Source organism: Mus caroli, chromosome 14, assembly GCF_900094665.2.
Source record: "Mus caroli chromosome 14, CAROLI_EIJ_v1.1, whole genome shotgun sequence".
Taxonomy (NCBI): Eukaryota; Metazoa; Chordata; class Mammalia; order Rodentia; family Muridae; genus Mus; species Mus caroli.
Window position 1 is genome coordinate 18,330,045 of NC_034583.1, and position 13,640 is coordinate 18,343,684.

General features: G+C 52.7%; 1 protein-coding gene across 6 annotated transcripts in view; it reads left to right on the forward strand.

The window, feature by feature from the left end:
• The window catches only part of Zmiz1 (zinc finger MIZ-type containing 1), a 206,056-nt gene extending 193,522 nt beyond the window's left edge, over positions 1 to 12,534 (forward strand). For 3 of the 6 annotated variants that reach the window (XM_029468725.1, XM_029468726.1, XM_029468728.1), the window contains 8 exons: positions 143 to 248; positions 730 to 890; positions 1,667 to 1,734; positions 1,967 to 2,035; positions 2,395 to 2,639; positions 3,928 to 4,094; positions 7,085 to 7,339; positions 8,757 to 12,393. In XM_029468725.1, the coding sequence (XP_029324585.1) occupies positions 143 to 248; positions 730 to 890; positions 1,667 to 1,734; positions 1,967 to 2,035; positions 2,395 to 2,639; positions 3,928 to 4,094; positions 7,085 to 7,339; positions 8,757 to 8,864 (1,179 nt within the window). In that variant the 3' untranslated portion in view covers positions 8,865 to 12,393. Of the gene's footprint in view, positions 1 to 142; positions 249 to 729; positions 891 to 1,666; positions 1,735 to 1,966; positions 2,036 to 2,394; positions 2,640 to 3,927; positions 4,095 to 7,084; positions 7,340 to 8,756 lie in introns of all 6 variants that reach the window. The other 3 variants (XM_021182703.2, XM_021182704.2, XM_029468727.1) reach the window with 2 other exon arrangements.
• Positions 12,535 to 13,640: the final 1,106 nt, after the last annotated feature.

Below are 13,640 nucleotides of genomic sequence, written 5' to 3' on the forward strand. Positions count from 1 at the left end.
CCTGCCTCCCAATGCTGGACCTTGTGATTTGCAGGCCCCTCTTCCTTCTGGATACCCTCTCCTAGAGGGGCTTCGTCATGGGTCAGCCTGGGGCAGGTATGAGATCTGTAAACCTCACTGAGCTCCTTTGTTCTCTCTGCAGTCCCACCTCTTTGTGCTGCAGCTGGTACACCGGCCCTCTGTGCGCTCCGTGCTGCAGGGCCTCCTCAAGAAGCGCCTACTGCCCGCTGAGCACTGCATCACGAAAAGTGAGTTTGGGTGGGTGCGTGGGTAGGGACAGGTTGGGCGGGGCTGGCCTCAAGAGGTGGTGATGCCCAGGCTGCCAAGTTCTGGGGCACCTCTTGTGGGATGTACTATCCTCCCTACAGTTCTGTCCTTGGTGTCTCCCCCCATCCCCAGCCCCTGAACACCTCCACACAGTCTGGTTTCTATTCCCACTCTTGCAGTTAGGTGCAAAAGCGCCTAAGGGGGCTTTTTGCTGACCCAGTTAAATCAGGAGCAGCACCAGACTAAGTTTCTGCAAGCTTGGCAGAAAGTTCTTGCTCCTGTCGAGGGTAGGGTTTGTTCTTCAGAAAAGGGATCCTCCTTAGTCCTGTCTCTCTCACCTGCACATGGCATGCATGGCATGTGGGATGCAGGGGTGGGGAATCCAGGCCGTGTTTAGGAGCTGCTGAGATCCAATCCCTCAGTGGAGCACCCAGCCCTCACCCTCTGCCTCCTAACTCACAGTCAAGCGGAATTTCAGCAGTGTGGCTGCCTCCTCGGGCAACACAACTCTCAATGGGGAGGATGGCGTGGAGCAGACCGCCATCAAGGTGTCTCTGAAGTGCCCCATCACATTCCGGCGCATACAGCTGCCTGCTCGAGGCCACGATTGCAAGCATGTACAGGTGAGCAGTCCCAGGAAGTGTACCCCAGGGTCAGGCTGTGCAGAGTTAGCAGGGTGACAAGGGGCAGGCCAAGGGCCAACAGAGCCTGTTGCTGCCTGAGAGACATTGTGGCTATTGGCAGCCAGTATCACGTGCTCTCTCAGTCTTTTCTTCTCCTTCAGGCCCATCTCTGAGGCCCTGGGGAGGGGTAGTAATGCAGAAATAGACAATCAGGTATCGTAGGCCGGCAGAAAGTCCTGGCTAGACACCACAGGTTCGAGAAAGAGGCAACGTAGACTAGCAAAGACCGGTTGTGTAGGGGTTGACCAAGACAGGGTCCCACGACAGGGGTGCAAGGATGGCAGAGCCAGTTACACCATCATCGCCACACTGTGAAGCACAGTTCATCCTGAAAGCTAAGTGGCAGGCAGGACTGCCTCCCTCTGAGTTTGTAGGTACGGACATGATGCGATTGCTTTGTCTGCTACAGGCTGATAACAGAGTTACCCTGGCTCCCTGGGATGGATTAAGGGGACTACCAGAGTCCACACTGGTCCCAGCCTCAGTAAGAGGCAAAGGCAATGAGACTTGGCCTGGGGTGTTGGGTCCAAAAGGGCTTATTCGAGTTGAGGACAGGGGAGAGATCTGTGAGGGCCATGGCAGACACAGCATGGCTGTTCTGTGGAGTAAGAGAAGAGTTCTTCCCCAGCACTGAAGTCTTCCTAAGGGTCCAGAGCCACAGCAAGGCGTTTACTGGCAGTCCTGATCTTACCTATCTCTGTCTCTCACTTCTGCAGTGCTTTGACCTGGAGTCATACCTCCAACTGAATTGTGAGCGAGGGACCTGGAGGTGTCCAGTGTGCAAGTAAGCAATACCCACCTTGCAGAGCAGAGGTGCCCTCTGGCCTCTTCTTGGGCCTCTTAGCTGCTTTACCTACCCTTCAGGCAAAACCAGCCCCACAGAGGCACTGGCCTTGGATTTCACTGCTATATTGCACTCTGTGCCTCCATGTATCCACAGTGGCAGGACAGTGGAGGTGGGCGGGCTGTGTCCTGCCTCCAGGAGCAAAGACCAAGCCTCTGTTCTTCTCTTCCAGTAAAACTGCTCTGCTCGAGGGTCTGGAAGTGGATCAGTACATGTGGGGGATCCTGAACGCCATCCAACAGTAAGTGTGGCCTCGACTAGGGAGGTGCAGCCTGGCTGGAGGGAGATATAGACAGTCCTGAGTACTTTCCTGGGCAGCCACCCATCTGTAGCTTGACCTTGGGAATACCCAGACTTGGGGGCCAATATGTCTTAGATGAGACAGAATGCAGCCATGCTGGAACTCCTCTGGGGTGGGGGGCGGGGGGGGCGTGTCTTGAGGCCAGCAGCCCCAGGCTCAACCACTTGTCTTTCTAAGCCTCAATATGCTCACCTCATCAAACAAGATGGTCCTATGCACAGTTCTGACACAGGGGAGGAGTGAAGACATTGGCTAGACATTGTAAGCCTCAGCTCCTCCCCATCGCTCTCCCCCATCAGCTCCGAGTTTGAAGAGGTCACCATTGACCCCACGTGCAGCTGGCGGCCAGTACCCATCAAGTCAGACCTCCACATCAAGGATGACCCCGATGGCATCCCCTCAAAGCGGTTCAAAACCATGAGCCCCAGCCAGATGATCATGCCCAATGTCATGGAGATGATCGCCGCTCTGGGCCCTGGCCCATCTCCCTACCCCCTCCCACCTCCTCCTGGGGGCACCAGCTCCAACGACTACAGCAGCCAAGGTGTGTAATGTGATGCTGGCCAGGGAGGGAGGGAGGAAGAAGAGTATAACCGGGGTCCATTGGGGACTTGGGATCTCTGTGCTGATGATAACGGGTACAGATGAGGAAACAAAAGGCTGAGTGAGGCAGGAGAAATGGTTTGCTCATTAAGAGCACTTGTTGCTCTTGCAGAAGGGCGTAGGTTCAATTCCCAGAACCTCCATTATGACTCATAACCAACCATAGCTCCAGTTCAAGGGCATCCAGTGCTCTCTTCTGAACTCCCCCTGAAGCAGGCACACACGTGGAACCACATATATACACGAGGACAAGGCATTCCCCTCATACACAGAAAAAAAATCAATCTTAAAAATAAAAGAGAGGGCTGGTGAGATGGCTCAGCAGGTAAGAGCACCCGATTGCTCTTCCAAAGGTCCTTAGTTCAAATCCCAGCAACCACATGGTGGCTCACAACCATCCTGAACAAGATCTGACTCCCTGTTCTGGTGTGTCTGAAGACAGCTACAGTGTACTTACATGTAATAAATAAATAAATCTTAAAAAAAAAAATAAAAGAGAAAGAGAAGAGTGAACACACCCCCCAAAACAGCCCTGTGGTCACTGGACTTGGGAGAATAATGGTGGAAGCTCAGAGGTTGCACAGCCTGCTCTGCCAGATTATCAGTTCCACCCTTTAGGCTCTCCCACCCTCTAACAGAGAACACCCAGGCACTGGCGGCCTAGCCTTGGCTAACCCAGTCTGTTATCCCTTGGTCTCACTCTCGGCTATCCCAGACTTCATGCATCATCCCTGCTGCTTTCCACTCTGTTCCTAGAAAATGCATGTGTACCTTCTATCTGAGGGTGGTGGCCTTGTCACTCAGATTCATGGCCTTAGGTCTCCAAGGTGCCCAGGTGATTGATTAGTGGACCGGAGTCATTAGTTTACTGGCTGGAAAGGGCCTTTGCCAAGGGCCCCGTCATCCCAGCATTCTGAGTCTCCCTGTCTCATCATCACCATCAGGTGTGAGATGGAAAGGCTGGGTTATCATCTAGAGCCTGGTGGCTAGACCCCTTTCTGCCCTTCTGGAACAGTAGAGCAGCACACACATCTGGAATGGGGTTGGGGACTTGACTTTAGCACACACCTGGAGTGCCCCAGTCTATCAGATAAGGGCATGACTGCCCCATCCTGTAGCCCAAAGCAAATGCTTCAGGAGCCTTGCCTTTGGGCATTTATACTATCAGCTGAGGTGGCCACCTTCCCACAGGTTGACCTCTCCCCATCCCCATCTTATTCCCATCCCAGGAAACAACTACCAGGGTCATGGTAACTTTGACTTCCCCCATGGGAATCCCGGAGGGACATCCATGAACGACTTCATGCACGGTCCCCCCCAGCTCTCGCACCCACCGGACATGCCCAACAACATGGCCGCCCTCGAGAAACCCCTCAGTCACCCCATGCAGGAAACTGTGAGTACCTTCAGCTTGTACCTCAACCTTCCGATTTGCCCATGCTGCCTACCAGCCTCATTGGGCTGGCTGGGGCAGAGGGCTTTCCCTCGGGTTCTTTGTGGTGTGAGTCCTCTGATTCCCTCCTCAGTGAAAAGAAAAACTAAGAATTAGACTCAGGGGCTCAGATGGGGAGAGGCTGACAGGGTTGCTCTATACCTGTCAACTTGGCTGTTTTATTGAGGGCATTGGAGTCTCTTAAGTGAAGAAGAAAGCTCCAGGCTGCCCCCTGCATCCACATGTGCCCACTTTGAGCTCCACCTATGCTCTGCCACTGATTCCTGTGGCTCCAGCCTCCTGAAATTGGCTCCCATGCCCAGGAACTTAGTCTCTGGGGATCTAAATCTTCACCAGGGTCTCACCACCACCACCTGTAAAAAGGCGGTCCCAGGATATCTGGCCTCCCTGAGGGCTTGTCTGCCTTCCTTGTCTCCCACTTATTGGCATGTCCCACAAGACTGGGACACCTCTGTGGAGTAAGATGCCCAGAATTAATCACTATCTGTCCCTTCCTGTGGCTCAGCAAACAGTGGCAAGAGACCTGGCCATCCTCTTGAGCCCTCCTGTGTTTGAATGCTCAACTGTTATGCTCTGTGTAGCATAGCAGATGCCCCTTGGGTCGGGATGAATGGGCACATCGGGTCTTGTGCTCACAAAGCACACCGAGCCGAGATGGAAGAGGAGCAGTGGGGGTTGGGACGCTGAGATTCATGTCGGTCTCTCACCTTGGAGGGAAGGGGCACAGATAAGAAGGTGAGCCAGAAAAGGTCCAGAGTTTCCTCTGTGCCTAGTAATGGGGTTGGAGGCTTCTCATCTTCTCTTACATCCCCGATTTCCCACCAAGAATGAGTACAATGCCTGGCGACACAGCTCCCTTGGGTAGGAGGCTTCTGCAGAACTGCCTAAGCAAACAGGACTAGGTACACATGTGTGATCTCAAAACTCAGAGGTAGAGGAAGGCGTGTCCAAAGTCAGAGTCATTCCCTGGCTACATAGCAAGTTTAAGGTCAGCCTTGCGGTACTCGAGAACCTACCTCAAAGAAAACATGACATGCATGAAGAGAAAGAAAAGTACATATAGACTCCGACTTTGAACTTTTCAACTTGGAGCCACTGCTCTCCTCCTCTAAGCTCACTAGGACCTCGGCCTAACACAGCTGATGTCACCGACATCACCCCTCACACACTGTATACCCCAAGTCCTCATACCCACAAATCCTGAAAGATGCCACATAGAGAAAGCCATATGCTCTCTTACCAGCCAAGCTATTTGCTTCCTGGTTCATCTTCTACCTGAATCAAGCTCAGATCTCCCCCCAGAATTCCACAAAGGCGTGCCTGCTTTCTCAGCTTTCATCTCACTGAAAGCAACCAGGCCTAGCTACGCATTGTATCACATGGGGAGACAACCCCCAGGTCTATTCTTGGTGTATCTACCTTGTTGTATCTAGAAGCAGCTGGCCCTGGCTGAGCAGATGGCTGGAGGGTTTTTGTGTAGTCCAGGATTCTCTAGAAGGTTCTAGCCAAGCGCTGGTTTGCCCAAGAGTTCTCCCAGCACTAGGCAGCAGATTGGCAGACACAACAGCAGTACTTCTAGCTCTGAGACACTCTTGTTGAGGTCTAGGGGAGAAGCTATATCATAGGATCTGTGATGTCTGTCCTGAGCTGAGCTGGTCATGAGAGTGTGGAGTCCCTCCCTGTTTCCTCTGGGTGGGTGTCATGGGACATCTGCTGCTGTGAGCTAAGTGGGCACCCTCAGCTGGCCTCTTACCACTATGTGGCCTTGACTTCCAGCCACTTTATATCATGCCACATGAGGGTCACTGGAAGAATACTGTAATACTGGTGTCACACTGGAGCCCTGCACCCTGCAAAGAAAGGGCACACCAGGACTTTTGGTAGAGACCAGATCAAAACAGACTTGGGGAAGAGCTTTTAGCAGAAATGGAAAGAAGAACTGGGGTCTGGGAGATCAAGGCTGGCGTGATCGCTACTCGCCAACCCGGCATGAAGAACCCAGAAATGGAGATGGGGCAGGGATGAAAATCATCTGAGACCAAGGAAGCATTCGGTCCCCAAAATGAGATTCTTGGCAGTATGTAAGAGGGTGCTGGTGGCCCTGTTCAAAAGTATAGAGCAGGCTGAGGCCTTCGCCGGACATATACAGAGCTGCTTCAGGCCTTCTGCTTTGGAGGGTCTGCTGAGACCAGCAAACAGCATTCACCAGGCACATACTTATAAAATCCCCTTACACCCACCTACCCACAACAGCACGGAGTAAGTTAAACGGATGGAATTCCCTAGCTAACCTTTAGAGCTGTCCCTCCATGTTCCTTGCCACCCCCACCATGAAGCCCATTTCTAATCAAGGAGAAGGCAGTAGTACCCAGAAATGCCCCTGGCCAGCCAGGTTTTCTCCCTCGTCTGCCATTTTGACAGCCGATGAGTTTCATCCAGAAGGAAACAGGCCGAGCACCTGTCTCCTCTTTACCGCCAGCCAGGGGAGCTGCACGCCTGCTCGTGCTGTGTCCACGCCTGCTCTGCACTGCCCTGGTCCTCGGGGGAGGGCCCTGCACCACGCTGCCAGCAGCTACCGCTTCCCAGAAACACGTCCATTTGCTTGTCCATTCTGGCCTCGCTGTTGTTTGTTGTGACAGTGTCGGGGTGGGAGGCTCTCTGGCCTGTGCCGGCTCGAGGCCCTTCCTAGGCTTTGTGAAGGCCTTCTCCACTTGTCCCTTCACAGCCTTCCTGGTTGTTGGTTTCTGGAGAGGACGATTTGTTTGTTTTTTCTACCCCGCCCTTCAACAGCGGATCATTGTTCTCTGTGAGGGGTGCCCTCGTTTTGGGGTCCGTTACTTCCTGGTTTGTTCGGTTTTCATTTTCTCCAGGCATCCCGTCGTTGTGCCTCGTCACCTCACCTCTCTTTTCTCCTGCTCTCTCCTCCTCCACAGATGCCCCACGCTGGCAGTTCTGACCAGCCCCATCCCTCCATACAACAAGGTTTGCACGTACCACACCCCAGCAGCCAGGCAGGGCCTCCATTACATCACAGTGGGGCTCCTCCTCCTTCCCAGCCTCCCCGGCAGCCACCACAGGCCGCTCCCGGCAACCATCCACACAGCGACCTGACCTTTAACCCCTCCTCAGCCTTAGAGGGTCAGGCCGGAGCACAGGGAGCATCCGACATGCCGGAACCTTCACTGGATGTAAGTTGGGGTCACCACACACCTTGGTCTGGGGCCAGGCTCGGCACCGTGACCTTCCCAAAAGAAGGGGGGTACTTAAGGGCTCAAGGCCCCGGGTGGAAAGGTGGGTGGGTGGTGGATGGGCCCCAGCCAGTCTCCCCTGACTCTAGCACTAGGAAGCCCCATATGGGGGTGTGTCATGCAAGCCCCACCCCTACCCATCAGCCCCTTGGCCCGATAGCCCTGTTCCTCAGTCCTACCCACCTTCTACGTAAGCCCTTGACGAATCCCTCCAGTCAGAGCCTTGGAGATAGTGCACGAGGGTCCTTGCCCTTCTTCCCATCCCCTCCCTCACACCCCCATGTCAAGCTTGCTATTTCTGTATCTACCTTCTGGCCTGGGCAGGGGAAGAGCTAAGAATGACACCCCACCCACCATCGTCTTGCTGGTCTTGTCTGCTTGCGGTTTCCCTGTCCGTGTGTCTCCATTCCCTGCTTCCGCTTGCTCCATTGCTCACTCCAAGAAGTCTCCATGTGGGATGGCAGAAGATGATGGGGGTTGGACATGACTCAAGGGAGACAGGGTCAAACTAGGCAACTGAGACTCAAGCATCTCCCATTCCAAGACCTCCGTAGTGTAGAAGGCGGGGTGGTGGGCATCACAGAAAGATTGGGAGTGGACACTTTCCCCTCCTACCCTCGTCAGGAGCTGGAAGCTGTAGCCAGCCCCCATCCCTAGGTACTGAACTCCTGACCCTGCTATCACCACCCACCACGGTGGCATCAAAGAGCTCTTGGCAGGGAGAACTGCGGTGCTGTCTAAAGTTTGCAGATGTCTTGGTTTCTCACCCAACTCTCCTTCCTTAGCCGGACTGAGGGATTCTTCTAGATTCAGGAGCTCCTCTGCCCCTGTGTGACATACATACTTCAAGGGTGTCACATGGGGAGTGGGGGCAGGGGAGCACAGGGACAGGACAGTATGGCCAGCCACCAATTCACTAAGATTGCAGGAGAGTCGTCTCGGGCACCGTGGGGACCATCTGGTCTTCCCACGGCCTGCCTTGTGGTCATGGATGAAAACCGATGGCTTATACCAGCAGGCTGTGTGACCCAAAGTTGCTCTTGGCAGGGTCTGAGAGGACAGAGGAGCAATCCAAAGGGATCCAGCCCTTGATCTGCCATGGGGCTGACACTGAGAGGAGGGGGTCAGCCCAGTGGGTCTCCCCGGCCTTGGCATTTGTTGAGTGTGGGTATGCCTGCCCCCAGCTGAGATGCAGTGGTCTTGGGGACAGCCGGCAGGCCCATACTTGACACTGTTAGTTTTCTGTCTTTGAGGTAGAACTCCAGGAGGCAAGCGGAAGGGAGTGAGAAGGCCAGAGAGAGCCCTCACTCCTTCTGGAGCACCCTCAGACACCTCAACGAGGCTTCTTCTTTTCTAGCTACTGCCGGAACTCACAAACCCAGATGAGCTTCTCTCCTACCTGGACCCCCCCGACCTCCCAAGCAATAGCAACGATGACCTCCTGTCTCTCTTTGAGAACAACTGAAGGCCACTCTCCACTGGGGCCATCCCTCCCCACTCTGCCTCCTACCCCAGCTATCCCACATCCTTTTCCTCCCAGGAGCCCATGCTCAGGCCTCCCACACCAGGACCTCAGGCTGAGAGCTGAGCAGAGCACACTAGGCAGGGAAAGCCATGTGGGTCTCCAGTCCTGTTTGCCTGAATGCTCCGGGATCTGTGCCTAGAGCAAGCCTGAAGACGGCCCCTGGAAGACAAACCCAAGCTGAGGGAATCCAGGCCCAGCAAGAGACATGCCAATGGCGACTGTAGGTCCCTCCATGTGTGCTGACTCCAGACGACTGACCTTCCAGTGTCCCAAAGTTCTTCCATGTTTTTAAACCTTATCCCCGCCTCTTGGCCCAGAGCCTCCTTCAGATGACTGGAACCCGAGAGAAGCCTGTGCTTCGGCCCCCAGGCCAGGGTAGTGGACAAGCCTTGGAGGAGTGGTGACAGTTTGCAGCAGTGAGGAAGGACACACACACACACACACACACACACACCACAGAAAAGCACAACCCTCTGGGGAGGAGACCATCCCTCAGGGCCAGGGGTCGTGGCTTTGGCCTCTGACTTCTAAGCCAAGATGCCCTGTAAACACTCTCTCAGTAGAACAAGGACAGAGTGCTGTGTCTGAGAGAGCATGCCACACCTTGTAGGGACTGGCAGGAAACAGGTCAGGGCCTTCTCAGGAGCCAAAACAATGCAGAGGAGGGCTCCTTCACTCAGACCAGGGCCATGCCTTGCAGGGAGCAGAGAGCGAGCATGTGCACCACACCAAAGGGGGCCCTCCGTTAGAGGCCAGGGGACAATGCCAGCCAGAGCCCCACAGAAGCAGCCAGGGCCTTGCAGCTTTGCCCCAAGCCAATCCCTGCTTTTAAATGACCCGAAGCAAGGAGCTCTGAAGTCACAGAAGGAAAGGAACATTGCATCTGGACAGCAAGCAAGCCATTTCCCCCGTGTTCTCTTTCCTTCCTCCTACCCATACTTCCTTCTCTGAAACTGTTCCATGGGACCCACTTCCCTCTGGGTTCTCCTTTCCCCAGACAGCTGTAGGGACACATGGTAGGGAAGCAGCATGGGCCCCCGGGGAAACGACTCCACAGCAGGGCCTTCATGGATCTCCAAGTCTCTCAGTCTGGTCCAGCAGGTTCTCTGCTCAAAGCTGCCTGTCTCCAGCGCAGACCTTTGCTGGGTGCACCAGAGCATCTCAGCAGGCAGGTGTTTTGTGGCATTTATGGCCTGTCACTCCCTGTATTTCTCCCTCCACCCAGAGCTCGCTCCACACTCCTGCTCACCCAGCAAGTGCAGCCTCTGGCCCTCCTCTGCTTTTTCACTCCATCCAGCTTAGAGTCCCCTGCTGACTTGTCATTCGCCTCCTTTGTGCCAGGCTGGTCTGTGTCCCCCTGAGCCTCATGGCCTACGGTGATGCCCGTGGTGATGCCAGGTTGTCCACTCACATGAGTCCCATCTGTAAATTCTTTGCTCCCTTCTCCTATGCTGCCACCCAAGGCCCTCTCCTGCCTCCTGTCCACTGCCAGCGTCCTCATTTGTCATCGGTCATTAGCCTCCCTCTGTGCTCCCTGGCACTCTTAATATAGATTGAACCAGAAAGGTGACCCCTAGCTGTTGACTTATTGTCACCCTAAAAAAAAAAAAAAAGGCACAAGGAAAGCTGCCACCTCCCCACCCCTGTTCTTCCTTTGTCCTGTTGTTAAGGTTTTTTCAAGCAGTGTGTTCAGTATGCAAATCAATTATTTTAAGAATCGCTTTTGTAAATATCTTTGTGAATATTTTAGTATTGTCTTTGATAATATTCAACATTTTCATGACCTGGTTATAGCCTTTGCTGGTGTTTTTAAAATATCTTGACTCAGTGACAAAACCCGAGTCCTTTTTTAAAAAAACAAAAACAAACAACAAAAACAAACAAAAATCAACCAGGGCTATTTGTACAGATGAGAGAGGAGCAGAAGAGGCGGCTGTGCTCAAGTTGAGAGACCAGGCAACCCACTGTTGAGAACCACTCTCAGTCAGCTGGTAGGGACAACATTACACCAGGTACCCCGTGGCTATCCCTACCCAGTGTCTGTGTCCTGGCACAGAGCCGTGCTCTGTCGGACTGTACGGATTGTTCAGCTTCAGACTGACAAATGCCTTTCTCACAAGTTCCTGCTTCTTGCCGTGATACTGTGCCCCAGAACAGCCTGGGGTCCCTGCTAGTTCCTGTCAAGGCATGCCCAGGTTCTCCACAGCTTTCCAGTGCAAAAGGCCTAGACACTCCCTGTAGCCCAGCCTCTCTGGTCATCTCTCGGTTCACACCTGAGGCTGATTTCCTAAGGCTCCCCACCAGCAAGTTCACCTGAAGCCCACACTCCGGAAATGTCTCCTTCCAAGAGAAATGTTGGAGCCGATCCAGGGTTTGAGAGAGCTACAAAGACATTGGGGGCTGGAACCATGCCTTGGTAGTGACAGACGCAGGTAAAGGTGACATCCATTAACAGAGGCAGGCCTAGGCTCTGGAAAGATCCTCAGTCCTTTCTGACAACAACTTGGAGCCATAGTAACCTCCGAAATGAGGTCTCAGCAAGCCACTTTACCACAACGAGCAACCCACCCATAGGCACGTACCAGCCGCCACTCAGCTAAGCGGCTGGACTGGGAGAGAGCATGCGCAGATGGGAAAGGCCCCCGCCCCCCCGCACAGGCGATCACCCTCATCTTCTTGGTTTGAAGCTTTATTCATGTCTCACGTATCCTGTAGCCATTTTATTTTTTAAAAGATTCCTAATACTTTCTCCCTAACGGAAGCCCTAAATCCCAGAGAGCTACAGGTCTGCTCCCCATGGGCCCTCGGGCCTGACCAATCCAGACAAGGCAGTGAGCAGCAGCGACTCAAGGGACGTATGTACATATGTAAATGAGAAATAGACATGTCAACAAGATACATTCATTTCTCCCGGAATGTGTATTGTTTTTATTTTACAAAACAGAAAAACAACAAAAGGCTTGGAACTCCTTCATTCTACGTGGAATACTAGATCCCGTTTGTTAGCCTTCGTGACTCCGTCCTTGTCTCCTGTAATATACTGACCCTGTGTGCAGAGGCGTTTCTGTTCCCTTTTGTTTTTATTTTTACCTACATGTACTATTTACCTTCTGTGTCCTGGCCCTGCCACCTGTGTATTTTTAGGGTGCTATGGAAACAATGAAGAGAAACGGGGATTTCAGAAGAAAATTGTAACCAAATTCATATACTTTGTATAAGTTTTTGATATCATGATCACAGGTGATTCACACGTACACACATCCACACCCACACGTGCAGCCTGAAGTGACGTCCACAGAACCCGCCCTTGTCTTTGTACATCGTATGTACACTGCAATCATTTCATACTTTTGACTGGTCAGAAAAAAAAAAAACTAATTGTGATTTCTAGTCTTGCAAAGCTGTATGCAGTTAGATGATGTGACCTCTAATATTTATCTAATAAATATGTATTCAGATGAAACCTGTATATTAGGTGTTCATGTGGTTATTTTGTATTTAAAGATCAAATTATTTGATTATTGCTAGACATTTCTATACTCTGTTGTAACACTGAGGTATCTCATTTGCTCATGTTAATTTTTTTCTAAATAAATGGACAAAAAATGAAGGTTCTGGTGAGTTAGCTGTTTTATGGGTGTTAAGGACTGGTCTGAGGGAACGGCCTTTGGTTGTTTTGTTTTAAGATTTATTAAGTTTACAGCATTCTGCCTGCACATATGCCTTAAGGCCAGAAGAGGGCACCAGATCTCATTATAGATGTTTGTGAGCCACCATGTGGTTGCTGGGACTTGAACTCAGGACCTCTGGAAGAGCAGACAGTACTCTTAACTTCTGAGCCCTCTCTCCAGGCTTTGGTTTTTAAACCACCACCCTATCCTGCTGGTCTGTGCACACACAGAAACAATGGAGTGGTCTGGGTGTTGATGTGGAAGAATTCTGCCCTGGTGTCCCCAGATGAGATCCTGAAACCCATGTGACTGTGAACAGCTCTGGGCATCTGTCCCTCTTGGTGAGGAGCGATATCTCTTGTTGATGGCTTGTGGGACAAAGTTCTGTGATGACTGGCTAAATATAGGACCCTCAACAGGACCAAGTCCTGGAGGGGCGCTGAGTCCTTAGGCCATCTGTGACTCAGGCTAATAGCCTTTGCTGAGCCTCTGACAGACTAGGAACAGGAGCCTGCCCATGTCAAGTCAGGTTCTGTCCACAGCATCTAGGCACAGCCATAGTCCATAAATGCCTTAACAACTGCTCTCCTTGCAGGCTATGCAGCGCTGTCTATGGCCACCTGGCTTCTGCCCTGCTCTGTTCCCAGCCAAGCTTGAGTTTACCATGTGACTGCGTTTTATATGGGTTCGATCCTCAGGCCTCAATTCTAACACCCAGCACAGACTATGTTTGTGTGTCCAGTTTAAGTTTTTGGGAAGTAGATCAGATTGTCAGGACCAGTAGCCATCAGTGCTCTTCCTTCGCACAGCCTGACCATTGAGCAAGAAAAACAAACATGGCCCCCTTAGCAGTCCCTCGGCAAGGACTACAAACGTCAGCTTAGCAGGCTCCCCAATACTGACTGTGGAAAGGGAAGATTGGACACACCTGGAGTGGGTTGGGTGGGTGTGCACCAGAAACAGCTAGGCTGAAGGGCTGCCTGTGGGGACCTGGGCACTGAGAAGTACTGCCTCCAAGGAAGGCAGGAACTGATAAGGAGGCCAC